The sequence below is a fragment of the Trichosurus vulpecula genome, chromosome 6 (assembly GCF_011100635.1).
Source record: "Trichosurus vulpecula isolate mTriVul1 chromosome 6, mTriVul1.pri, whole genome shotgun sequence".
In the NCBI taxonomy this organism is placed as follows: Eukaryota; Metazoa; Chordata; class Mammalia; order Diprotodontia; family Phalangeridae; genus Trichosurus; species Trichosurus vulpecula.
In genome coordinates this window covers 281,633,109-281,658,867 of record NC_050578.1, presented here as the reverse complement: position 1 = coordinate 281,658,867, position 25,759 = coordinate 281,633,109, and the positions used below count along the sequence as shown (strand labels likewise).

Sequence of the window (25,759 nt, the reverse complement as noted above, 5' to 3'; positions counted from 1 at the left end):
TAGAGCTGCATTTCACATACAGTCATTTCTTCTCTTTGTACATGGCAAATTCGTATTTGTTAAATTCATAACCAAAAAACCAAAAAGCATTATACCAAAATTTTTGAGATTGTATGTGGCAGATTACAAAGCACATGAAAGAGTCAATGAAGAGAGACAGCTAGCGCCCAGAGCACTGGCCTGGAGTGAGAACACTCATTTCATGAGTTCAATTCCAGGCTCAGACACTTACTAGCTGTGTGACCCTGGGCAAGACACTCTGCCCTGTTTGCCTTAGTTTCCTCATCTTAAAATGAGAAGGAAATGGCAAACCCCTCCAATATTTACCAAGAAAACCTCAAAGGGGGTCCTAAAGAGTTGGACGAGACTGAAAATGACTGAACAAGAGAAATACCCAAGGAAGAAAGGTATAGGGAAGGTCAAAGACGGAGCTCAAAAATATCTCAAGGAGGAGAAAAGCCCTTTCTTCTACAAACCTTGAGAAGTTAACTCTTGCATCCCAAACTTACTTTTAATCTGTTTCCTAATGCCTTACTTTTATATATTCTATGGAGGGTCGATCTAACTTGCCCTACAATGCCTCAGACAAAGGCCCAGCCCCAACGCCTGGGTTCCTTTACTCAGGCCTATCTGTCACATCCCACGACCTGCCCATGCAGACAAAGCAGCCTCCACTAGGGGTCACTGCCTGCCCAGGTCTTAGGCCCTAGCGCTGCAGCTGTTCCCAGCTCAAGTTCCCAGTACTTACCATGGGCTGTCCGGGATCTGAAAATTTTACTTTAATATCCTGCAAGTGTTTCAAAATCGGCTCATCATATTCCTAGTCACAAAAGAAAGAATAAATTAGCTAGCATATGTTGTAAAGAGAAAATCTAGTCCTTAATGCCTTTCAGGCAATCACAACTCCCTTATCTTCTCTCCAAACATAGACATATCTCACATGCTCTTTAAGAGAAACGTACACAGGAAATGAAGCCGGGATGCTGGAGGACTGGAATTCTGCCAAAGCCCTGGCTTGTCACTCGTGGCCAGCTCCAGCCCTGGTCTCTCCTTCCCTTACACCCACAGGCTTGAAATGCTCTCCCTTGCTCCCATCCCACTGCCAGGAGGGGTCCCTTTCCTCTCCCACTGGATAAATTCGTCTGTGCCTGCTTAGCAAGCTATGGCCCTTCCCCTTCACCTCCACCAACTGCAAACTCCTAAAGGTCCTTGGTCCTGCATGATGCAGGCGCTCAGATGGCTGGTGAAGTCACTTAGGTGCCACATGTTGGGGAACACCCTGATGAACCAGAACGCTTCCGAGGGCAAGGTCATATGATGATTGACTGAGAAAATAGGGATGTTTCATTTGAAGACTTGGGGTGAGTGATAACCATCTTGGGCTGTCACATGAAAGCAATGTCCCCAGAGGAAAGAATGAGCTGGGACAAGGAGATGGAAGCTGCAGAGGCAAAAAGAGGCTTGACCTCAGGAAAATCTCCCTTGCAGTCAGAGCTGTCCCCGAAGGGATGAGACAGTGGGCACTCCACCTGGTTGGACCCCTGCTGCAAAGGCTGGATGAGCCCTGCTGAGCTCTTGGGGGGGGGGGGGGAGCTGAGATCCCTTTGTGCCTAAGGGGAATTATTTGGCCCAGAGGCCACACCTCCAAGTTTGAGGAGATCCAAACCAGGGGCCAAGGCTTCCTGGCAAGGGCCAGGAAGACAAGGGCCTAGACCTAGACGAGAGGAATCCCTGGAGCTGCGTGAGCCTCCATCCAGCAGCTTGAGTGTAGCTGCTCACATATGACGATGACAGCTGCCACAGTAGACATTCCACTACCATGAAGCCCGCCCGGCTGTGTTTTAGGGTCAGATTTTTCCCTGCAGCACAGAGCTCCAAAAATAATTCTGGAAGTCAAAGGTGAAACTTGATGCTACGTACTGAAGCACCTGAGGCAGTCGCCATTTTGGTAACAAAGGAAAGTCAGCCTGCAGCTAAACATTTACTCTCTCCAGACAGAGAATGACAGTGAGGAAGTCATCTAAAGGATCCCGCCCTGCTGCCCAATGGTGAGAAGGACTAGACAAGAGACTGAGGCCCCTTTGCCAGGACTACTGCCCTGAGTCTGCCAGTATCAAATTCCTCCCCATGAAGCCATCACATAGCAATACAAGGGCTGGTTAACCACAAGAACCAGGAAGCCCTAGAACCTGAGGCCTCTGTTAGTGCTTAATACCACATCTGGGCTAAGCTGCTTCAAGGAACACGAGTCAGCATCTAAGGTGAATCCCACAAACGGCATCAGCGCAGAGACCAAGCCAAGATGGCCTCTCCCGAGCACTGCCACCACAAAAGGGGCACATCTCCCATCTAAGGAGGGTCTGAGTGCACACATGGACCAAGGTTGGAGTGCCATAAGGCTTTCATTACCTGGACTAACTCGCTCAGCATATCCACATTTCTAAAGATCGTAAACCAGAATTCCGGGATCCCTTTGGGGTTCGGCTCATCCCCAGAAGCTTCATTCTCAGCTATCACCGCCTTGCTCTTCAGGTCTCCCTGGAAGAGAGATATTTAAAACATGGAATTAAGTAAAAATAGCAAGTGTTTCACTCTACAGATACAAAGTAACGCATGAGCACAGTGTCGCAGAGTGCACAGGCCCACGCTGGCCTCCAAGCCATGCCTTGCACCTTCACCACACAGTTCAAGGGCAGCTGTCATGCTGTGTACATGGCGTGGCTCCTGCTAGGTGGGAGGGCTACATGGGCAAAAGAAAATGGTTTCTCCCTGAAACATGGGATATGGGGGCAGTTCAATGGGTTCAAGGCCATGCATTCCAGGCCCAGACCCCACCCACCCCTCCATACACACAAATAAACCAGAACCCTCTGGGACCACTGTGCCTAACCAAGTGTTACAAGTGCATATGAAAGAAGGGAAGAGAGCATGAAACAGGTCCTAATGTTGAAGGCCACAGACAGCACACAGACTGTATAGGTGGGGTGCAGCCACATTCTGGAAAAAGTGGACCCCTTCTTCTGGCTACCACTCCCCTCTCTATATTGTCTCTCCCTGTTAGACTGTAAGCTTCTTGAGGGCAGGGCCCATCTTTGCTTTTAACTTTCAAAGCACAGCACCTGTCCTGGCACATCCGCTTTTCTTTCATTTATGCATTCCTTCACGTCTGTCCACAGAGGTTTGTAGTTTAAGGGAACTGAGAAGAGACCCAATTTCACAAACATGAAATCACAGTAATTTATAAGGCGGAATAGTTCCATACAGACTAGGATATTTCTCATATGCCCACAACTACCACTCTGTGGACAGATTTCCCTTTCGGTGTTGAAATGACCAACGGTAATGAAAACATTAAAGGACAACCGAGAACTCAGCCTGAATGCGCTGCTCATTACTAGTTCCAGAGAACTGATGCTGAAATAGCCTCACTTCCTCACAGAGATTACAGGTGAGGAGGAGTAACAGCTATTCTGCAAACATTTCAATGTCTTTTTTTTTCTTGTTGTTTTGTTAGGGGTGATACAGGGAGAGCGGGAAGGAGATTATTGGGAGGCAAATGTGGTGTGAAAAACAAGAGGCATTAATGCAATATGAAAAACAAAAGACTGGGTTGTGAACCATAAAACCACAGCAAATCCCAACGCCAGCCGCCCAGAGCTGTCAGGGCACATTCTGCCAAAGACCAAATACTGATGCCAGCATGCTTCCAAAGCCCTCAGGAAGTCAACACAAGCCAAATGAAAAGCTGTCCCCCAAATGTCAACACAGAGAGACACGAGTCAATCCGGATGAACCCTGGGATGTTACTGTAGCACTGGAATGGAACCCGTCATCAGAAAGTGGCTGCCAACAGGTTACGAACAGTGCAAAGAGTTACTGATGCCACGGAGCTTTCCTACGCTAACAAAAGAACTTCTGCATTGGTTAAATACACTTTCCATGGATCAGCTGCCTGCATGGACTGCTTCCAATGCCCTCTGCCAATCCACACTGACCCCTTTAAACACCACTGAGGTCTAATCTCCATCGAGTCTCCCCTGACCCCAGCACCACTAAGTGCCAATCCCTTTTTGAAGAAGTCCTCCATACTGTTTCTTATTCCTAACTCACACCCACCTTTCTTAGCTTTCTAACTACCTAGGAAACACAGAGCCAGCTGTGTTCCTTTCCAGCTCCTAGGAGCTATGTTGCATTGTCTTTCTGGTTACTTTGCTTCAAGAATTTTTTGTCCTCTAATTTTCGTGTCCGCTGCCAATTTATATGTTTTGCTGACTACTCCTAACAAGCTTTGCCTAAAAATTATCCAACTCAATAACTTCACATCTTCTTTCTATGAGGGGAAGCATTTTCGGGGGGTAAACTAATAAATGAGGACAAAGGACAAGCTTCTATTCCCAGAATGTGAAAAACTGGGCCCCAAAGTTCCAGGAGTTCTCACTTACAGCTAGTTTCTCCTCCTCCTCATTCTCACTGGGCCATTCCGATTCTGCATCTGTAGGTTCCACATCACCAGTGACAAAATCCCGTCTCTGCATCAGAACAAAGACAAATACAGTACTTACTTTGAAGATGACGTGTAACTAGCTCTTTCCTGTTAAGTCCCAAAGTTTTAAGACGGAAACAAGGCACTGAGCATTCGTTGGGCAAAAGTCTCCTACCTTGTCGAAGAGAGGCTGGTAAAGGGCTGCATATTTTCGCTCCAAATCGTGCACTTCCTCATAGAACTTGGCCTCGATGTGAGCACATTTCACCTGAAGCTGTTTCAAAGCATCGATGCGTCTTTTGACTGCTTTGGGTAACCTGACAACGCAGAGCAAGAGCGGGAGGCCATTGTAATCCCACAAGCACTTGTTCAGAGGGATCGGCAGACCTCCTCTCATTAACTTTCCCCCTTAGGCCCACACAAAGATGCTGCTGGAGCTGCTGCCATTGTCCAAGGACAGAGGCAGGAGCCCGGCTGTCTCTGTCCCAGGGAAGTCTGAGAACAGCAGCCAGGAGGAGCCAAGCTCTGCAAAGTCAGCTCAGGCGGATCTTTGACTTTCTGTGCATCCCACAAAAATTCTACACCTTTGCTTCCATTTCATAAAGGAGCAAAACAAACGTTATATGATAAAAAAGCCCAGCATTTCTTCATCTTCCCCCAAAGCCCTTCTGACCCACAACTAAAACTTCCCTCTTTTCTAAGAGTTCTCTCTTTCACCTAAAACTCCAAGCTGCTTGCAAGAGGTGGTCCCCAGGACTCACGTTTCAATGTAGCTTGAAGGTGTATGGGACACATTCTCAAGTCGCTCCTGGAGAGCCGCCAACACTTGGGGGTTCTGCATCACCTGGTCCGTGAGTTTTTCTACGAAAAGAATGCAGTGGTTTAAAACTATACCCAGGGTTCCAGTTGTGGCCTACAAGCTCCAGAGGCCCATGTGAAGACGGATCACTACTAAACAGGCATGACCCCCAGCACTCAAAAAGGAAATCTTAATTTTAGAAAAATAGGTCCTGAGTCTGCATGAAGGAGACCAACGTATGTAGAACCAGACAGCTTCCCTTTCCCTGGCAGAAAGCGATCAGCAACCGGACGTGGCGGAAAGCGTGGGCTCTGAGCGATCCTCCAAGGGGAGCGCACCTCTTTTCAAGGCAGAGTCAGAGACTTTCTGTTTCCAATTATATAACACGTTAATCTCATGCTCCTAACCATGGAGAACATGACAGCTCCACGAAGTTTGGGCAGAAAAGCAGGATAACACACAAGGTAACCAAGCTGAGGGAAAATGTTGCATTCTGTTGGCCCAATGTATTTCTCTGGACAAGGCTCAATGTGAACACTATCCCATCCCCATCCCCCACGATTCCTGGGCAGGGCCAGATAAGAGGGAGGGAAGTTCAGGGAGCTGCTTCTCCAGAGATAAGCCATAAGGAGGGTCAATATGCTGCCTTCTCCTTACACTCCTCCCGGAAATCAAGGTAAGGGATAACAAAATGGAGCTGATTTAAACCATCAAGCCCTGCTAGGCTTACTTAAGAGAGACTGCAAACAGAAGTTACAAGCTGGACAGACACTTGACGGGTGTGACTCCCCACCTAACCATGGGACACAGGGCTTGAACAGCTGCACACACCCAGGCCCAGTGAATGCTTAGGATGGGCAAGAAGCCCCCGGGGGCAAGGCACCTTTGTTCAGGATTTAGGAGGAAAAGGGTGTAATTAAAACAAGGCCTCACTTCCCACCGTCTGACTAAGCTCTATTCTCTTTAGACTGGATTTTCTACGCAAGTAGATGAATAAAAACTTTTAAATGTTCTCTAAAACTGTCCACATACAATGCCTCCAATAGCTGATATTTTCTTGATCCCCAAATCTTGCACTCCTAAATGTCAGCACTTCGGGATAACCTTACCTTTGGCAGTTTTAGCGGTTTCAAAGGAATCTGAAGGAACATCTTCTGAATTACTAAAAGATATTTTAAGAATTAAAATTTAAAGGAAAGCTCCATTATAATAGGAAAAATAAAAAGCCCTAACAGCGTAACACATTGCAACATAATTAACAGCCAGCTGCTGTTAGAAACATTCTATTTTTCAAAGTTTCTAACTTCCAACTTCGGTCAAAGCTTCCCCAAACTGGACATTCCTCTGTCCCGAGGTATCCCCAATCCCACCTAACCTGCCATCCCACCATTTCATAAGACAAAAGAAAACTACCCCAACAGTTCCAACAATGACTAAGTTAGAAACAAATTAAAGCAAAGGAAATCTAAAAGGATCTTAATTCTTCTAAAAATAGCAAAACGAAGCCTCAAAATTTACAAGGTTCTCAGGGACTTGTTGGAAGAAAACAAACCATATGCCACATCAGCCAACAAAATAAAAAACGAACATATTAGCTGTGGCAGCCAGCAATGGGCCACCGCACTGACCTGACAATATTTACACAGCACTTTAAGGTTTGCAAAGCACTTTATACACATTTATTTCATTTGATCCTAAAAAACCTGAGCTGGACAGATGAGGAAACTGAGGCTCAGAGCCACCTGTCCAGTCATGTAGCCAACAAGTGCCAGAGGCAGGGCTCAAACACCGGCCTTCCGGATTCGAAGCCCAGTCTTCTCTCTCCCCATGTGTCATGCCAACTCTCGGTCTCGGGTCCAGGGCAAACTCCAACGGGCTTTTTATACAGACTCCTTGGTGTGTTATTCAGGGCATCACTGAACTTAAAGAGCTTTACTTTTATCTTTTTTTTATCTTCATTTTATTTTTTTTTTAGTTTATTTATTTAACATATTTAGTTTTCAGCATTGATTTCCACAATAGTTTTAATTACAAATTTTCTCCCCATTTCCACCCTCCCCGCCAATCCAAGATGGCGTATATTCTGGTTGCCCTGTTCCCCAGTCAGCCCTCCCCTCTATCACCCCCTCCCCTCTCATCCCCTTTTCCCTTCCTTTCCTGTAGGGCAAGATAAATTTCTACGCCCCATTGCCTGTGTATCTTATTTTCTAGTTGCATGCAAAAAACTTTTTTTTTGTTTTTTGTTTTTGAACATCTGTTTTTAAAACTTTGAGTTCCAAATTCTCTTCCCTCTTCCCTTCCCACCCACCCTCCCTAAGAAGTTGAGCAATTCAACCTAGGCCACACATGTATTATTATGTATAACCCTTCCACAATACTCATGTTGTGAAAGGCTAACTACATTTTGCTCCTTCCCAACCCATCCCGCTTTATTGAATTTTCTCCCTTGACCCTGTCCCCTTTCCAAAGTGTTTGTTTTGATTACCTCCACCCCCATCTGCCCTCCCCTCCATCATCCCCCCCCCTTTTATTTTTTTTTATCTTCCTCCCTCTTCTTTCCTGTGAGGTAAGATACCCAACGGAGTATGTATGCTATTCCCTCCTCAGGCCAAATCTGATGAGAGCAAGGTTCACTCATTCCCCCCTCACCTGCCCTCTCCCCTCCTCCCACAGAACCGCTTCCTCTTGCCACCTCTATGTGAGATAATCCACCCCATTCTATCTCTCCCTATCTCTCTCTCTCAGTATGTTGCTCTCTCATCCCTTAATTTGATTTTATTTCTTTATCTTCTTTATCTTCCCTTCATCTTCAATACTTTTATCTTTTATGTGTTATTCTTTGTCCTCAAACAGAATGTCTGTTGCAAAGGCACTTGTTGAAATGGGATCTGAGACATAGAACTTAATCAACTGTATTTTAGAATTCTATCAAGAAAATCCACTTGGTCAAGACTCACCTGTTATCTGCCATCTGAAGGATTTTATTCACCTACAAATTAAAACCAATAATTAGTTCTCCCAAGTGGTGTTCCCAGGTGGGTGTGCACACAAGCACGCATATGCACGGGCACACTCACGTCTCATCTACTCACTACCTCACCCCCACCCCAGTCTCACTGCCAACTCAGTTTCTGCTTCCAGCCCCCCTCCTCAGGCCTGTCCTTCAGCCACAGGTGACTTGGCCTCTCCACCACCCTGACCCCACTCTGGCTCTCTGGGCCCAAAGAGCAGAAGCCTAATCTTACTCTCCCAGATGACAGCCATCCAAGCCCCCCGAAGTCTTCGCCAAGATAAACATGCTCAGCTTAATGACTCATGACAGGCCCTCCTTCCCCATGTCTGCTCCTTTCCTCTGGAGGTTTATCTAACTCACTCCTCAAAACTCATCCAAACAGTCTTCTAAGACTCCCTGTGCACAGCAGAGACAGCAGGGCGACCCCAGCCTTGGACGCAGTTCTTAACGCAGCCTACAGTGGCCTACGCATTTTTGGGTACCACATCATCTCAAGCTTTTAAGCCCACAGTAACGACAGGTCCCCAGTCCCTACACCCACCCCCAGGTCTTTTTTAGACAAACATCTACCTAGCTTTGCCTGCCCCATTTCCACCTCATGCTTGAGAAGTATGGCCGGGGGGGGGGGGGGGGGGGGGGCAGGGTTACACTGAAAAGTAAGACTTTCCCTTTATTGCCATTATATTTGGTCTTACCCAACTGAGACCAATTTTCCAGCCTGCCAAGATCTTTTTGGGTTTTGACTGTCATCCAATGTGTTCACTGTTCCTCCCAGCTCTGCATCATCTGCAAATCTGGTAAGTGTGTCATTTATTTCTTTATTTGTGTCACTGATAAAAATGTGACAAAGTCCAAGTCCCTGAGAAAAGCCACTGAATACCTCCTTCTAAGCTGGCATCGAACCGCAGTAACTCTGGGTAGAGCCTGCAAAGAGCTGAATGAACTCCAGCTAGCCCACACAGCTCCAATCTACCCCTTCAATCAGAAGGGTCAAATGCCTTGCTAACTAACTTGGAGATAATTCTATCTCCACAAGTCTCCTGATCCACCAGTCTAGGATCCCTGTGAAAAACAAACAAACAAAAGAAACCAGAAAGGCAAGTCTGAGCCAGATCAAAGAACCTAAAGTTCAATTCTTGAGTTATCTAGGAGGCTTTTCAGCCAAGTCTAATCCCTGAATCACCAATATCTTTGAGGGGGAAATGAATTTTGTGGCTAAGATTGATTTAAGTTACAATTTCCATTTGTTTTCTATTTCAGTTCAATAAAATAGCTCACATTCTACAGGCACTTGATGGTTTATCATGTATCTTTTGGGAAGGGTCTCAGAGATACCTGGGAACATTTGTATCAGTTGATCAAGAGGGAAGTGAGAAGAACCGGAAGAATTCACAAAACATGGTAAACTGTTAGTAAAGCAAAGAGCAGCCACTCCCCTCCTATGGAAGTGGAGAGGGGCTCAGGGGGCAGAAGGGGACACAGATTGCTTGGACATGGCGCTCAACCAGACGTGTCTGTTACAAGGCTTTTGTTTTTCCTTTTTTCCCCCAATGGGGTTTATAGGAGGGAGAGAAAATGTTTTAATTGAAAAAAGTAGTAAGATTAAAAATGTTTGACTGCAGATTATCTCCTTCAATACTCAGAGCTTATGAGGCAGCACAGCCGAGAACCTTCCTAGTTTCACAGGCTCGGGCTGCCCAGAGTTGGTGGCCGCAAGCACACAGACCTAGAGCTCCCAGTGATCCAGCACCTCCTCCAAGCAGCCCCTCTACTTGCTCTTCAAAGTGGGAAGCTCACCCCAAATCTCATTAACAACCAATAGGCAGAATTCAAAATTATTTCCAAAAATCACGTGGGGAAAAAATGAATTATGCAGCTAAGGGGAGAAAAAAGAAACCTTTTGTGGGGCTGGCTTAGATGAAACTCTTCATCCTCTAATTCAAGGCAAAAAAGGCCCTCGGAGCAAGCAGCTCAGGGCACCAGGGCCAAGGAGAACCCTACTGTAGTGGGAACTCACCGCCACAAAGTGGGTGCTGGACTCCCTTACAAGTTAGCAACTATGGCAGAAATACTGAGAGCTTCAACATTACATCTGCTAGGCGTTAAAGAAACTAGTGCCCAAGGTTCATCCATGCCCTGGTTAAGCAAATTCCATCTAGTTAGAGGAGAAACCAAGTATCAGCCTCTAACGTAGAGCTTCTTCATTTGTTCCGATACATGGTCTTCCCTGGAAGTCTGATTCAGGGATGTTTTTAAACTGAAGGAAGTACTTCCAGTTAGAAGCTAATGAAAATAAAGCCGTGATTTCTTCTCCTTGAGTTCACCCTGAACTCTACTCAGCGACACAGTACCCATGAGCCCCAGGTTAAGAAGGCACTCCCCCCAAACTGAGAAAGAACCCCACACACCAGCATGTGTTCTGCGAACCTGCCCAACACATGGTTGGGCCACTCTGTAGGCTACAAACTTGCCTATGGCCTGTTCCATCCCCACACCTGTGGAGCCCACGGACGGCCTGTGTCAAACAGCCACATGGCTTTGCCCATGAGAACATCTTCCATCGGTACGAAAATAAACATCTGTGGATTAATAAGCCTTACAGTGGCCTGACTGACTTCACAGGATATAATGATATCCTACAGGAGGTGCCTTGACTGACTCAGTTACCCTTAGAAATTAAAAAAACAGAAAGTCCAATTGAGGAAAGGAAGGTTGTAAACTAAAGAGCGTCAAAATTTGGCCAAACAAGGCCAAGTGTATTTCTTTTCATTAACAACCTGAAGTCATCCGTGCCGCATCTAAAACTGCCAAACTCCGAATTATTCATACGTTTACATCAATTTCTCCAGCGGAAAGAATTTAAGTCTTCCCAAAAAAGAGTCATTTTAGGTCACTCCTCAGCATCTGAAATACATTTATATGCCCAGGGTGTAATTATTTCACCTATTAAATGAATACATTACTTTTATTTACATATACCACTTAAAGCACATTGAGTTTACAAACTAACATGTAGATTACTCATTGCTTTCAGAAGAAAAACACCCACATAAGATTGTCAACTCTACAAAAAAAATTCACAAAATAACTTTGAATCTCAGATTTAACCTAGATTCCATTATCTCTCGGCAGATGATTCTCAGATGTCGTGATCCAGCCCTAAACCGTCCCTTGCCCAGTCTCACATCTCCAGCTGCATGTCCCCCAGATCTTTTTTTTTTTTTTTTGGAGGGGGGAAGGCAGGGCAATTGGGGTTAAGCGACTAAGTGTGTCAAGTGTCTGAGGCTGGATTTGAAATCAGGTCCTCCTGACTCCAGGGCCAGTGCTCTACTCACTGCACCACCTAGCTGCCCCTCTCCAGGTCCCAAACTAAGCTCATTGGATCCCACCCCCCCCCAAAAGCTTTCCTCTTTCCTGTGACTGCTGAGGACATTCCCATTCTCCTAGAGACCCAAGCTGAAAAGCTAGGTATTCTCCTCAGCTACTCCCACCCCATCTTCTGCCAAGTCCTGCTCATTCTCCCTCTGTAACACATCTCTCACACTGTACAGGGGAACACCTGGCTCATCACCTCACACCTGGACTACTCAAAGGAGCCCACTGGCAGTCTCCCTGCTATCTTCCACTCCTGTCAGGTTATCTTCCTAAAGTTCAGATGGGACCATCTTACCTCCAATGGCTCCCTATCCTCTCTGGTTTTCAAAGCTCTTCTGATCCTTCCAGTCTTCTTACACCTTAACCCTCTCCCCCTAGAAGTCTGCAGTACAGTAACATGGGCCTCCTTCCTAGTCTCCCCTAAGATCCTCCATCTCTCTCCTCTGGCATTTTTAATCACTGTCTCCTGTGCCCAGAATTCTCTCCCTCATCTCCAGGGCCTCCACCAGGGGAAAGGGAGGGGTGGACAAATTTATATTCTGCACAATGAAAATAAAATGAAAACCATCGTGCCTATCTCATTCTGGTATTAACAGTCTGTACCCAAATTGTCGGCCACAAACGGGGCTGATAATTTGAACAGCCACATTTACCAGTGTTACCAACGTGTACAAAAGAAGAGTGCTCCTCCAAGGCAACACAACTTGCTAGAGATTTATGGTGGAGAAATTTTGCTTCTAACATGTGTTTACAAGACCTGACATCTGCCATTAGGCAACAGGAAAGGAAGATCTCTCCAGAAACCTGCTGGAAACCAGTCCTGTCCTTCAGGAACAAAGTCAGATGTTAAAGGCACAACTGTTCTTCACATAGTAACTGTCCCAGAACCTTCCCCTACTTATTCCTTTGTCTCCCCAAAGGGAATTAGTATGAGCAGCAAAAAATGTGTTTCTCAGTGCCCTATGCTTCAGTGTTCTTCAACTGCCCTACGCCATCAGGTGCCAAATCTCTCATCTGCCCCCGCCCCATGCCTTCCTCCCTTCCCCTCTGCACTACTGCCATGTCCCCCTAACTGGTCTCTTGGCTCCAGCCAGAGTGATTGGCATCAATTTGACTGTCACCACCCCTCCAGCCAACAAAATCTAGTGGCTCTCTAGTCTAAGATCCCACACAAACCTCTGATTGCATTCAAAGACCTTCACGACCTGGCTCCAACCTAGCTTCAATCTATCACTCCTCTTCAGTCCAGTCCAACTGGTCCACACCACTTTCAATCTTCCATGCTTGTGACATGCTCTCTCTCTCCATCTGTCTCTCCCCCTCTCTGTGTCTGTCTCTTCCCTTTCCCTTCCCCTTCCCCACCTCCCCAGCCCTCTGTCTTCTTACCTCCAGCCTCCTTTAGAGATCAGCTCAGATGCCACCTCCTGCAGGGCTTTTCAGACTCCCTCAGCTGCTAGAATTTCCCCTCTCCCTCAAAAAAAAATTACTTTGTATTTAAGGGTAATGAAGTCCAAAGATGAGAGCAAACATAGGGTTAAATGACTTGCCCAGGGTCACAGCGCGAGTACAGCTAGTAGGTGTCTGAAGCCAAACTCTGACTCCAGGCCCAACATGCCCTACGCCACCTAAAAACTTCTAGAGATTATTCAGTTTGGGTCTGCCCTGATAGGGCAGCTCACCAAGCCTTAGTAATGGATTACGAGTCAAATCCTATCATGACAAAAATCCACCTGATCACAAGGAAGCTTTAATGTAATGCAATCGCGAGTATAACAAAGTAAATTCACCAAATTCTGTAGTCAATGTTACCAGCATACAAAGAAAGACCATTTTTGACAAGCTTCTGGTGTAACAGGAACAAGTAGAAGCCACGGAACCAAAAATAAACCACTCTCTCTATGAAACACTTTCTCGTCACCTCCCAGTCAAATCAGTCTGAGGCAACACAACTCCCTAGACAACCTCTTCAGTTTTCTTCTCCGCCCTTCACCATTCACCGCCAGGTAACTCGGCAATAGCTCCATATTACTCCACAAAATATTACCCTCCCCCCACATAGTTCTTTTCATTTGCATATTCTGATCCCTGATCCCAACGCAGAGCGCTCCAGCCCAAATCACACCACGGAAAGCCCCGGGTCCAGCAGCTGGTTTCTGACATCGCGAGTGGGCTTCCTGCCTCCAGCCTGGCCCCTCCCTGCTGTTGTGGGGGGGGGAGGGGTCCTACACCCCCCCTTCTCTCTCCCCGCCCCCGGGTCTCTACAGCTGTTTTCCTCCGAACTCTGCCCAAGGCTTCCCCCCCACCCCCACGTACAGGGGCGTGTATTGGAGGTAACAGCACCCAGCGCGTGTGCCAGGCATTGAGTCAGCTGGGCTCTGAGGCCACCGAGGCACGAAGGAAACACTCTCCACACTCCAGGAGCCACCGAGGGGGGTCCCGGGGCAGAGGCAGGAAGAGGCCGGTTCAAATTCAGCCTCAGAAATTCCGCTAGTGGTGTGACCGCTTCCTTGGCTATCAAATGGGGATAATCACGCGGGTCCATCGTTTGTGAAGCGCACAGTGGGCGCTCAATCAATGCCTACTCCCCAAAGCAATCGGAAACGCTAGGAGAGTAAAGCTCAAACTTTAAAGCGTCTCGGGGTCTGCATACGGACCGTGCGTCCTCTCCCTCGTTACAACGGGAGCCGCCCCAGGACAGGGGCTGACCCGTCCTGTTCTCTCCCGCCCAGCTCTTAGCACAGTCCTGGGGACGTGAACGTTTGTGGACTGACACGGGCGCCTGGACTATGTACAGGAAGCCCCCGAAGTGTGAAGAAGCAGACGCGCGAGCCCGGGGGGCCGAGCTCTATGCGATGAGCCTCAAGGGCTCCGGGAGGCGGCACCGCCCCCCCATCCCCCACGCACACTCAGGCCGTGTGACCTTGGCCGGGTCACCCTCCGCGTGCCCCCGCGGTCCCGAACCCCGACCCCGGCCCACGGAGAAGTCCCTAGCCCAGCCCCTCCGGGAGCCACGTGGGAGGCGCCGGGCCCTGGAGAGCGGTGCCGGTAACCGGCCCGTTAAGCCCGGGCGCGCCCGCCCCGGTTCGGGCCGGGGCCAGCAAGGGCCCCAGGCCGGCTTCGGGAGAAGGTGGGGCCCCTTCGGCCAAAGGACGCAAACAACCGCGTCCGCCAGGCCCGGCCCCCTCCGCGCTGCTCCGGCACGCGGCCGGCCGCGGGGGCACCGGAGGTCCGGCCGCCTCTTCCCGCTACCGGACCGGGGCAGGGGCCCGCGGGGAGGCCGCGCTGTGCCCCGAAGTGCTCCGAGACCAGGACCCCTCCCCCCCGCCCCGCGAGAAGTTTGACAGAGAAGGGGAAGGGGGAGGGGAGGCGCGGCCGCGCCCCGGCCTCCAGACCCCGCAGCCCCCGGCCGGCCCCCCGCCCCGGGGACCGCGCGGCGGAGGCGGGCTGACCAGACCGGCCGCGGCAGGCCGGTGCAGGCGCAGGGACGTGGCCCCGCCCGGCCGCTCCTCACCCACCTCGGACTCCGGCTGCGGCAGCGGCGGCGGCTCCGGCGGCCTCGGCTCTCCCTCCTTAATGCTCCCTCTCTCAGGCTGCTGCGCCGCCGCGGCCGCCAACAACGCCTCCTCCCATTGGCCGGCACCCCGCACGCGCTCTCCGCTCACCTCCCGCCAGCAAGAAGCGCCGCGATTGGACGTCGAGCGCCGGGGCGGAGCCTCGGAAGGGCGGCGACCAATCCGCGCCCGGAGAGAGATGAGGGGGAAGGCACCGGAGACCGTGGCCCAAGATCGGTCGCTCCCCAACCCCCACCCTCCTCCGTGGCTCACGCGGGCCCACCGTCTTGCGCCTGCGCGGTGCTCCCTCCGTATGCAAATGAGGAGAGGGTCCCGCCCGGGCGCGCTCCCCGGCGCATTCCTTCCGCTTCTTTAAAGGGGCCGAGGCGGGAAGCCTCGAGCACGTGGAGTGGAGAAAGAACCCTTTGGTGGAGTCCACGCTGCAGGCCCTGGAACCCTGGGCCACGCCCCCCAGGCTCACGGGGCCCGCTCAAGTCGTGACGTCAGAAGCCCCCCCCAAGTCCTTCCCAAGCGGAAGCCCCGCTCCAGTGCCCGACGGGCTCACGAGGTCCCCCCCAAGAATGCCCCATGTCCTTCCCCGGACTGCCTCCCGTCATGCTCCCTCCGGGGCCCCCCTCCGAGGCACTGCCCTCTCCCTCTGGTCTGTTCCCACGGGTGCAAGCAGCATTGGCCCCGCCCCCCCGCCCGGCTCCGTGCCCTCCCCGACCACCCCCAGGCCCGCCCAGCCTGAGCTGCCCACCTGGAGCCAGAGAGGACACGCCCTCCCACCCAGCTGGAGGGATGGCTGGTTCTCCTGCCTTTGCCTGGGAGCTGCTCCCTCCTCCCCCCCTCTCCTCTCCTCCTCCCTCCCTTCCCCCTCTCTTCTCTCCTCCACCCTCTCCTCTTTTCCTCCCTTCCCCCTCCTTCCTCTTCCCTCCTTTCTCCCCTGTCTCCTCCCTCCTTCCCTGTCTCCTCCCTCCTCCCCCCTCTCTCCTCTCCTCCTCCCTCCCTTCCCCCTCTCTTCTCTCCTCCACCCTCTCCTCTTTTCCTCCCTTCCCCCTCCTTCCTCTTCCCTCCTTTCTCCCGTCTCCTCCCTCCTCCCCTGTCTCCACCCTCCTCCCCCCTCTCTCCTCTCCTCCTTCCTCCCTTCCCCCTCTTCTCTCCTCCCCCTCTCTTCTCTCCTCTTCCCCCCTCTCCTCTCCTCTTTCCCCCTCTCCTCCTCCCATCCCCCTCCTTCCTCCTCCCCCTCTCCTCTTTTCCTCCCTTCTCCCTCCTTCCTCCTCCCAACTTTTTCCCCTGTCTCCTCCCCCCTCTCTCCTCCCTCCTCCCCTGTCTCCTTCCTGCTCCCCTGTCTCCTCCCTCCTCCCCCCTCTCCTCCTCCCTCCTCCCCTCCTTCTTCCCCTCCCAAGGAGTCTGGCTGTCAGGGCCTTTTCCATTTTCTCCTCTGTGACTTTCATGATGCTAGCTGGCCTCAACTTGCCCAAAGAGCCTTCCCCAGACCCCCTGTTTTCCAGCCCCAGGACCTTTTCAGGCGGAGAGGCTTAGGCCATATGTTAGGAATGCACCTCCGAGGGCACGCATCGGTCTTCCTTATGCTGGTTTAATTCAGCATGCATCGATAGGCACTACCTGCCAGGTGCTGGTCAGAGGCTGGGAATACAGGGAAGAACATGAAGCCAGCTGGCCTCGGGGCTCCTTCGTTTCACACACGCCGTTGAATGCAGAAAAGTCTGTCCAATGTGGAGAGAGGAAATCCTGGGTAACCTCGGCAGGAGGAGAGGAGGTGATGCCTGGGCTGCACTCAGAAGGAAGGCAGCGTGGGGGAGAGGAGCATTCCAGCCTGTGCAGATCCCTGGAGCTGGGATCCAGGGCAGGAAACAGCCAATGAGCCCGTTGGCACATAAACAGAGGATTCTAGGGGGAGCGCTGCTCTGACTGGAAAGAGTGGAGTCACCTCGAGAAGGAGTATTCAGTTGAGACAGGAGGGTTTGTGCTTCATCCCAAAGGTGATAGGGAGCCATTGCAGGCTTGAGAGCAAGGGAAGGAGGAAATGATGTGAGGGAGAGGAAAATCCCCTGGACGATGACATAGAGAGGGGAGAGATTAGACGGGGCACCAATGAGGAGGTTGTTGAAAAGTCATCCGTGCACAGAACATAAATGTTCCCTTGACCATGTTCTCTGATGGATGGTCTCCTTACATACACTCTCTAAGGCACTGGAGTCACCAGCAATCCACAAGGCTGCAGAGAGAAGCCCAGCAGGCGCCAGGGAGCGGCCACCGGCCCCAGGGTGGCCTCTGCCAGCCTCGTGACTGACAACAGGTAAATGTAGGATCGGGCTGCTGGGGGCGGCTCTTGAAAGCCCTGGTTCCCACAGAATGGAAAAAGGACCAGGAGGAGGGCCTCCGCACACTGAGAGCCCACGAGTCCCACAGACTGTGATCTGACCATTGAACAACAGCTCAGCTCCGTCTGCAGGAAAACTTCACCTCTTCACTGCTGGGGAGGAGATGGGTGACATGCTGATGGGTCTGAGGTCCTTCAACCACAGGAAACATGTGCCTACTCCCCTGAGCCTGGGGAAAAAGCACCCCAGCCTGTTTGTGCTCCAGGGCCCCAGAAGGATGGGGCAGGAGGGGGGGGGGGTCCCTTTGTGGCAAGGGTGCGGTGAGGCCGTCTCTTCCCGTGGGTGCTGTGTGCAGCACTCCCTTGGGAGCACATGATCACATCTGGCAAAGAGGAGCCCATTAACAGGTTGCAGCAGTGTGGGGCACAAAGGAGGGCACCTTAAACTCAACCGGTCCATGCTGGATTCATTATCTCCCCTCCCCTTCCTATTGCTGGGGAGGACACCACCCTCCTTCAGCACCCCAGCCTAGGGGTCACCCTGGGCTCCTCATTCTCTCACCCTTCATAGCCAGTGCGGTCCCAAGTCTTGTTGAAGCTACCCTCACCACATCCCTCCAATACTCCACCTTCCCTCCTCTGACACCGACCCCCATCGCGTGGCTGGACCATAAGGATAGTGGCTGGGGAGGCGGGGGTGCCTGCCTGCCTCCGGTCTCTCCCCACTCTGGTCTGTCCTTCATCCTGCCACCAAAGTGACTCTCCTAAAGAGCAGATCTGAGCACCAGCCCTCTATTCAATAAACCCCAGGGCTCCCTGTTACTGCAGATCGGACACAAATGCAAAATGCTCTGTTTGGCATCCTGAGCCTTCATAGCCCAACCCCTTCCTACCTTCCAGCCTTCCTGCCCCTTACTTCCTGATACGTGCTGTGTGATCCAGTGCCACTGTCCTTGCCGCTGTCCCATGAAGAAGAGCCTCCATCTCTCAGCTCTGGGCACTCCCTGGACGTTCCCTGGGCCTAGGACACTCTCCCTCCTCGGCTCCAACTGCTGACCTCCCTGGCTTCCTTTTACTGCCAGCTCAAATCCCACCTTCTCCAGGAAGCCAGCCTTTCTGGAAAGCTCTGTTAATTATTTTCTACTTATCCTGCATGGAGTTTGCTTTGTATATGTATATGTGCATGTTGTCTCCCCATTAGACCATAGGCTCCTTGAAGGCAGAGACTGACTTATTTCTTATTATATGGCCAGCACTTAGCACAGTGCCTGACACATAGTAGGTGCTTAATATTTATTGGTTAGCATCAACTCTTCCAGCCACACTGACTCTGCATCACACCCCTTTACTGGCACAGGCTGGGAACAAGGCTTAGATCTGGGCTCCCAGGGACAAACCCCTCGCCCTCTCTGGGCCTCTTTCTTGGGTGCGAAATAGGGTGACCAGAGGAAATGGCTTCCAAGGGAGCTGCCGCTTCTAAATGACTTACAAAGCACTTTCTAGCTGTTCTCATCCCACCTTCACAACAATTTTTGGAGGGGACAGGACTGGCACTGCTCACGGACTGCTCCCAGCCAACCAACGCAGCAGACATCTGCTTGGTGCCTAGTGTGTGCAGAGTGTGGGGCCAGGGGCCAGCGAGTGGACACTGAGTTTAGAGGGACTGACTCTGCTCATGGGAATGGGACAACCATGATCCCAGGAGGAATAAGGGACATTTCTGTAGTGCTTTGGCTTACAGAATACCTTGTGTCCATGGTCTCATTCGAAGTTCGATACTCATAATCCACCTCAAAACACATGAAGTGCTTCTGTGATGATCCAGGAGCCTGGGAGGGACATCAGCCAAGGCTCTCAGAAGCTGTTAATTGAATGGAGCATTAAGGGGTGGCTAGGAATTCAGCAGGTCAAGGAAAGGACAGGGATTATTCCAGAGACAGCAAACAAGAGAAACAAAGAATTTTGGAAGGAGGGAGAGTCTTCCAGTGTGGAGGGGAGATTATGCAAGATGGAAAAGGCGAATGCCAGGAAGAGGCCATTGGGAGCCCCTGAAGATTCTTGAGCAGAGAATCATTTGAAGGCACTGGCCACTCTGCAATTCTCAGAAATGCAATGCTAAGGCAGCTTCCTGTGGGCTTTATCCCCCCAGAGCTCAGACAGGGCTGGATACAAAGATTAGACCTTTCCATGCTCTCTGCTCCACCCAAAGATGTCACAGTTTTCTGTCTTCTCTGGCTGCTTCCCTGTGCTGGCCCATGATTATGGGTGAGTCCTATTATCAGCCCTCAGACAGGGGTCAGCCCACAGGGGAGACACACACCCCAAGACGGCTTTTCTCCGGTCTCTCTCCCCATTACTTTCCCTATCACACCCAATGGCCGTGTTCTAGACACCAGCTTTTAGATGTTATTTGTGGCCCTATCTCCAACAAATGATAGAGAAGGTTTGCATTTATTCCCTTGTGGCAAGTCAACAAATATTTATTAAGCACTTACTATGTGTCAAGCACATAGGAAGTGCTGGGGATACAAAGAAAGGCAAAAAAAAAAAGTTCTTGATAGCAAGTTGACATTTTAATAGGAGAGACAATATGCAAACAGCCATGTACAAATAAACAATATTCGGAATCGGATGGAGCTGATCTCTGAGGGAAGGGAAGGCACTAGAATTAAGGAGATCAGGAAGAGTTTCCCAGAGAAGGTGAGACTTTAGCTGAGACTTGAAGGAAGCCAGCAGGTGGAGATGAGGAGGGATGGCATTCCAGGTAGAGGGCACAGCCTGAGAAAATGCCCAGAGTTGGGAGATGGAACATCAGAGAAGCCAATTGTCTAGATCACACAGTACATGGGGGAGCAAGGCAGGAGACTGGGAAGGTAGGAAGGAAGCAGCTCATGAGGGGCTTTAAAAGCCAGACAGAAAACTTTAGATCTGATCCACTGGAGGCCCAGGGGAATGTTCCATGTCATATCACAACCATCACGTACTTGAGAAGGGCCCTGTTCCCAGTGTCTTCTCTTCTAGGACAAACTTCCGGACTTTCTTCAACCACAGAGGTCTCTGGGAGAAATCCAACGTCCTTCCTTAAAGAAGGTGCTGGGGTGGAACAGAATCCTTTTGTGTGACCTGCCCCCAGCAGAGGATCTCCTCCTATTTCCTAGACACACTTCAGACCTTTCTCGACGTAGCCAAAGAGAAACCTGGCTTTGGAGCAGCCACATCCCGGGCTGGTAGCTCACGCTCAGGCCATTCAAATCTCCAGTGTGGTCTGTTATGACATCTTCAGAAATTCATTCTAGACACTTCCCCATCTCCCATGGGCTGCAGAATCCTCTGGGGAATTTTAGTTCACAGGATCCCAAGTTCCTTCCCCTGAAACCTTTGACATCTGCTCTCTTCAAATCTGGGCTTGTGATGTGCTCCCTGAACAATCCCCTTCTGTCTAGGCAGGCTGTAGTATGCTCCAATGACAGAAGGGTTTCTGTTCCTGCTGCCTTTGTCCTTCACCTAATGTTGTCCACCGTATGTGCTGCTGGGCTTTCCTGGCCCTACGTGGCATACATGCATTCTCCTCCTTATCCTTCAGGATATGTCTCTAGTCCTCAGACGAGCCCTGGATGGCCAGCTCTACAGATCACTTCAGGTCGCCCTTCTCTGAAATGCTAGGAAGAGACTTTCCTTTTCATTCAGATTGACAGCGCTGCTTCTCATCCCAGAGAGGAATCTCTCTGTAAAAACTGAAAATCCTCCCAGGCCTCTGGCCACAGGGATGTGTTCAGAGTCTTCCCAAGGAAACAAGACAGCATTTTATGTAGTCAGTGCCCAGAGATTATTGGGGCCATCCAATGGCATTTTACAGATAATAATGATAATAGGAATAGTAATGATAAGCCCCACTGACATGCAAACACCAAGGCCTTCCTCAGCCGAGAGTCCAGTCTATAGATGGTCCCCATGGCCAATGTTGCAGGAAAGAGGAAAAGAAAGCTCCAATCCCCGTCACCCTCAGGGGACTGAGTCTTGTAGGGGAGGGGGAGTCCAGGTGCTGATGCCTACTCCCCCTAGTATTAATTTACAATTGACATGCAAGTGGTCAGTGTTGAAGTGGAGAGGTGGTGTCTGGCTCCCACCAGGGGCTTCCTGAAGGTGAGGTTGAATTGGATTCTGAAGAGAGAGCCACCACCGTCCAAGAGCAGTGGGCAGGCATTGTACCAACCCCTCACAGCTGGAGAAGCAGGGATGGAAGAAGGATGAAAAGCTGTTGGTTATGAGGCATTTTCCTTTCTTCAAACATATTCAAAACACTTCTGGGACCTTGATTTCCAATGGTTACCTGGGGTCTCTTCTGATGCACAGAAGCCTACTGTGTAAACAAGTCAATAGAAAAGGAATTTCAGTTTTCATCGAGTGCGAAGGGAGAGCCTTTGTCTGAGAACTTTGTGCCAGCCCAGCTTTTCTAAAACAGGCCTCCTGGGACGCCCTTCCCTTTGTCTTCCGACCTCCCAGCCTCTGCTCGCAACATTCTGGATGTACGGAGAACACTTTTATTCTACAATTTCCACAGACCCTTAGAGGCCCAACTCAAATGCCACCTTCTCCATGAAGCCTTCCCTGATGCCCAAGCTAGAAGTTATTTTTCTCCTCTGAACTTTCACAGCCCTCTTGGATGGGAACTCAGAAGCCCGCAGGTCCAACCTGCATTTGAACAAGAATTCTTTCTCCAACATTCCCTTTAGTTGGTTCATCCAGCCTTTGCCTAAAGGACTGAAGCAAGAGGGAGCCCATTCCAGATTTCACCCATGATCCCATGACTAGGGTCAACATGTTTAACTTTGGATTAAGGGTCTGTGTTGCTCCTTTCCTAGAGAGTGCTTGCTGTTTGCTGTTATCAGACAATGCTAGCTTGACTACCTGATTTCAATTTTGCCATTTATTTCTACTTGCTGAGTTTGCTGTTACAAAATGTCCTGAGGCAGCCTAATCTACTCTGGTTCTGAGCTTGTTTCTGACATCAAGCCTAAATCTGCCTCCCTCTGGGGCCAAGTATCTCTAGACCAACCCCTCTTCCACGGGATGGCTATAATGGCCCCCTGTGGTCTTCTCTTCTCCAGGCTAAACAGGTCTGGAGTTCTTTTACCCAATCTCCTGGGTGATGGGAGGATATCGAGGCCCTTTACCACAAAGGCACGGTCCCATTTGACAATGTCCTTCCTAGCATGTGGTACCCAGAATTGAGTACAGTGCGCTAGGGTAAAGACCAGTGGGACTCTCCTGTCTTTATTCAATCATGAGGGCTGTGCAGCTGTGAATTCCGATGAAGCTCCCATTAGCTTTCTGGGGGGCCATATGGTATCACAAAGCTGGTAGTCTGCTAACACTCCCAGCTCTTTTGTGGACAGCTCTTTAGCTAACGTTTCCTCCAATTTTTACTTACAGAGTTGGTATTTTGAATCCCTGCTTCTGAAAGTGCAATCACATTTAACCCAATTACATCCCATCTCCTTAGACTCAGCTTAGTACTATACCCTATGCATTTTTAGCGGATGCAGACTGCCCTTCAATGTGTCAGCTTTCCCTCCCTGCTTCATGGCAGCAGCACATTTGATAGGCCTGCTATTTTTGCCTTTATCTAAGTCACTGATAAGAAGGCCAAGCACAGATTCCTGGAGTACTCCCCTGGAGACCTTCTGAGCTGCTATCAAAAGATGAAGAAGTATCCTTTGGGTGCAGGCATTCAAACAGCTTAACTGAATCAATCATTTGGCCTACATCTTATGTCTTCTCCCAGAACGTGAGCCTTGATCAAAAGCTTTGCTAAAATTGAGGTAAAATTGGGGCATTTCCCAGATCTCTTAGTCTAGTGACTTTGTTACAAAAAGAAATCATTCTGGCATGAGCTGTCCCTTCAGGAAGCCCTCCCTGCTGGCTCTGGGAGCAAGGCCCTCCCTTTTTAGAGATTAACTAGCCATCCCTTGAATACATTCTAGATTTTCCCAGGAATCTAAGACACACACACACAGCGGCCTAGAGTTTAGAGGCTTCACTCCCTCCTTAAAACAAAAGTATTATTTTTATCTGTGTACAAGCCTCATCTCTGCTGGGAGATCCCAAACTTTTCTTGCCCCTGGCCCATGCCTTTGTATTTCTTCCCTAAGTACACTGCCGTGCTCAAAGAATATTGTATATATGTTTGTAGAGAAGAGGAGAAAGGTTTCTCCAATTTCTGCATGTTTGGTCATTAATGGTGTTTATGTAACTGTCATCCAATTTGGTAGACATATAAATATTGATGTACACAGAACTTGGTAGAAATAATCTAGACAGAAATATAGACAGTTGGTGTGGTGGGTTTTTTCTGGGGCCTCCATCTTGTGGGAAGTCCAGGCCAGTCAGCATTCCCTTTCTGGCTCTGCTGCTTTCTAACTTCAAAACCATGGCCCCATGTGGGGCACCTCCAATAACACAATATCCTTTTTCACCCACAGGAAACCAAAGAAGGGAATGGAATAATGTGTGATGAAGAGCTGAAGAGCAAGGCGACCAAGACGAAGCCCAGGACGACATGGCCTGCAAACACTAAGGTAATCACCCATGAGAAAAGATGGATGTTCAAGTGACGTTTAAAGCATTTCTACAAAGAAAACCAGAGTTGAGCAGTCAATTTGCTTTACCAACACTTAAGACAACAGAAATACAAGAAGGTAAATGAACCCACAACCAAGGTGGCACAGATAATGGAATAAACTACCCTAGAAAAAGAAGGAAAATTAAAACTAAAAAGAGAAAGACACCTATAGGGTTAACAACAAATAACAAAATAATGAGAGACCATGAAAAGGTTTCTTTCTAAAAGTACATGAGACAAAGGGGAAAGTGGAAATCTAATCGAAGTAATGGGGGAGAAACAGGCCCCAAATATCATGGTCCAAACTTCGAGGTGCAATCCGACCCAACCCCTGACCTCCCCCCCCACTGCCCCCCCCCCCCCCCCCCCCGTGGGCCGGGGCAATCACTATTTCTTGCAGGACTGAGTTGCAGAGCAGAAGGGCATGAAAGGGGAGTAGAGGGGAACAGGTGCTGTGCTCTAATCAAATCAGCAACACCTGTAGGCACTCAGGAAGAAGAGTCTGCAGGAGAAAGGGTGAGGAGGCAAAGGATGGGATTGAATGGTTGGGGGCATGTGGGAGGAAAAGGACAAACCATGTCTCAGTGGCTGGAGGGGGTCCCAATGAAGAACACTCTTATGGAAGCAGAGAGATCAAAAATGAAGATTGGTGACTTTACAGTCATAATTTGCTGGGACTTGGTGCTTAAAGAGACTATTAATCCTGCCCAGGATGCAGCTGCCTGGAGATATCAGCCTACAGGGTCTTAAGTTCAAATCCAGCCTCAGACAATTACAAGTTGTGTGACTCTGGGCAGTCACTTAACCCGCTGGGCCGCCTCAAGTTTCCCCAGCTGTCAATGGGAATAATCACAGTGCCTACCTCATAGGGTGTTGAGGCTGAAATGAAATGATACACATAAAGCACTTAGCATGGTGCCTGGCACCCAGCAGGCATTTAATAAATGCTTATTTCCTTCCTTTGGGTCTCAGGAGAAAGTGGATCAGAGCTCCTGGGGGTAAGCGACCTCCAGAAGACTGGGAGGGAATGGAGGGAAAGAGGAGATCCCATGGGAAATGGTGGGGGGCGGGGCAGGAGATCATGGGGAGGACAAGGGATAGACATGAACTGCACATTCAGGGACACAAGAAATTCCTCGAGTGGACGATACATCGATCGCCTACAAGAATGGGTATTTCTAAGACTGGGATGGGGAAGAAAGGGACAAGTGAAGTCCAAGAGACAATAAGGGGCCGGGGGTAAGAGCTACAAGGCAAAAACTGAGAAACAGCAAAGAGGAAAACCCAATGGGCACCTGGGAGGCTTAATTCCATGAGGAAAGTAGACTTAAGAAGGAATAAATAAATGTAAGACTATGAACCAAAGAAGGAAAGCATAGAACATACAGAAAGAAAACACAAATAAGAGAATGAGGAAAGGAAATCCTTTTTAGAAAAACATTTTAAACAAGTTGAAGGGGAGGAAGAGAAGGAGGATCTGACTTGACAACTTAACAGTGAGACAAAACAAGAGATTTCTCTAATGGGATAAAAGAGAAAAAAAGGGCCCAGTTACCCAAGCTCCAAAAC

The 25,759-nt window shown here is 49.8% G+C and overlaps 1 protein-coding gene and 1 non-coding gene across 7 annotated transcripts in view; both read right to left on the bottom strand.

The window, feature by feature from the left end:
• Positions 1–15,999, bottom strand: part of NAP1L4 (nucleosome assembly protein 1 like 4) — a 32,803-nt gene extending 16,804 nt beyond the window's left edge. The window contains exons 1-8 of one of the 6 annotated variants that reach the window (XM_036763599.1): positions 15,982–15,999; positions 8,240–8,271; positions 6,392–6,444; positions 5,245–5,344; positions 4,659–4,800; positions 4,443–4,529; positions 2,410–2,538; positions 749–820 (exon numbers count right to left, since the gene is read on the bottom strand). In XM_036763599.1, coding sequence (XP_036619494.1) covers positions 749–820; positions 2,410–2,538; positions 4,443–4,529; positions 4,659–4,800; positions 5,245–5,344; positions 6,392–6,444; positions 8,240–8,253 — 597 coding nt within the window. In that variant the 5' untranslated portion in view covers positions 8,254–8,271; positions 15,982–15,999. Of the gene's footprint in view, positions 1–748; positions 821–2,409; positions 2,539–4,442; positions 4,530–4,658; positions 4,801–5,244; positions 5,345–6,391; positions 6,445–8,239; positions 8,272–15,185; positions 15,322–15,981 lie in introns of those variants that run through there. The other 5 variants (XM_036763601.1, XM_036763598.1, XM_036763600.1 and 2 more) reach the window with 5 other exon arrangements.
• LOC118855579 lies at positions 3,744–3,869 on the bottom strand. Its single transcript, XR_005010754.1, has one exon. It is a non-coding gene; the product is annotated as a small nucleolar RNA SNORA54 (small nucleolar RNA).
• Positions 16,000–25,759: the final 9,760 nt, after the last annotated feature.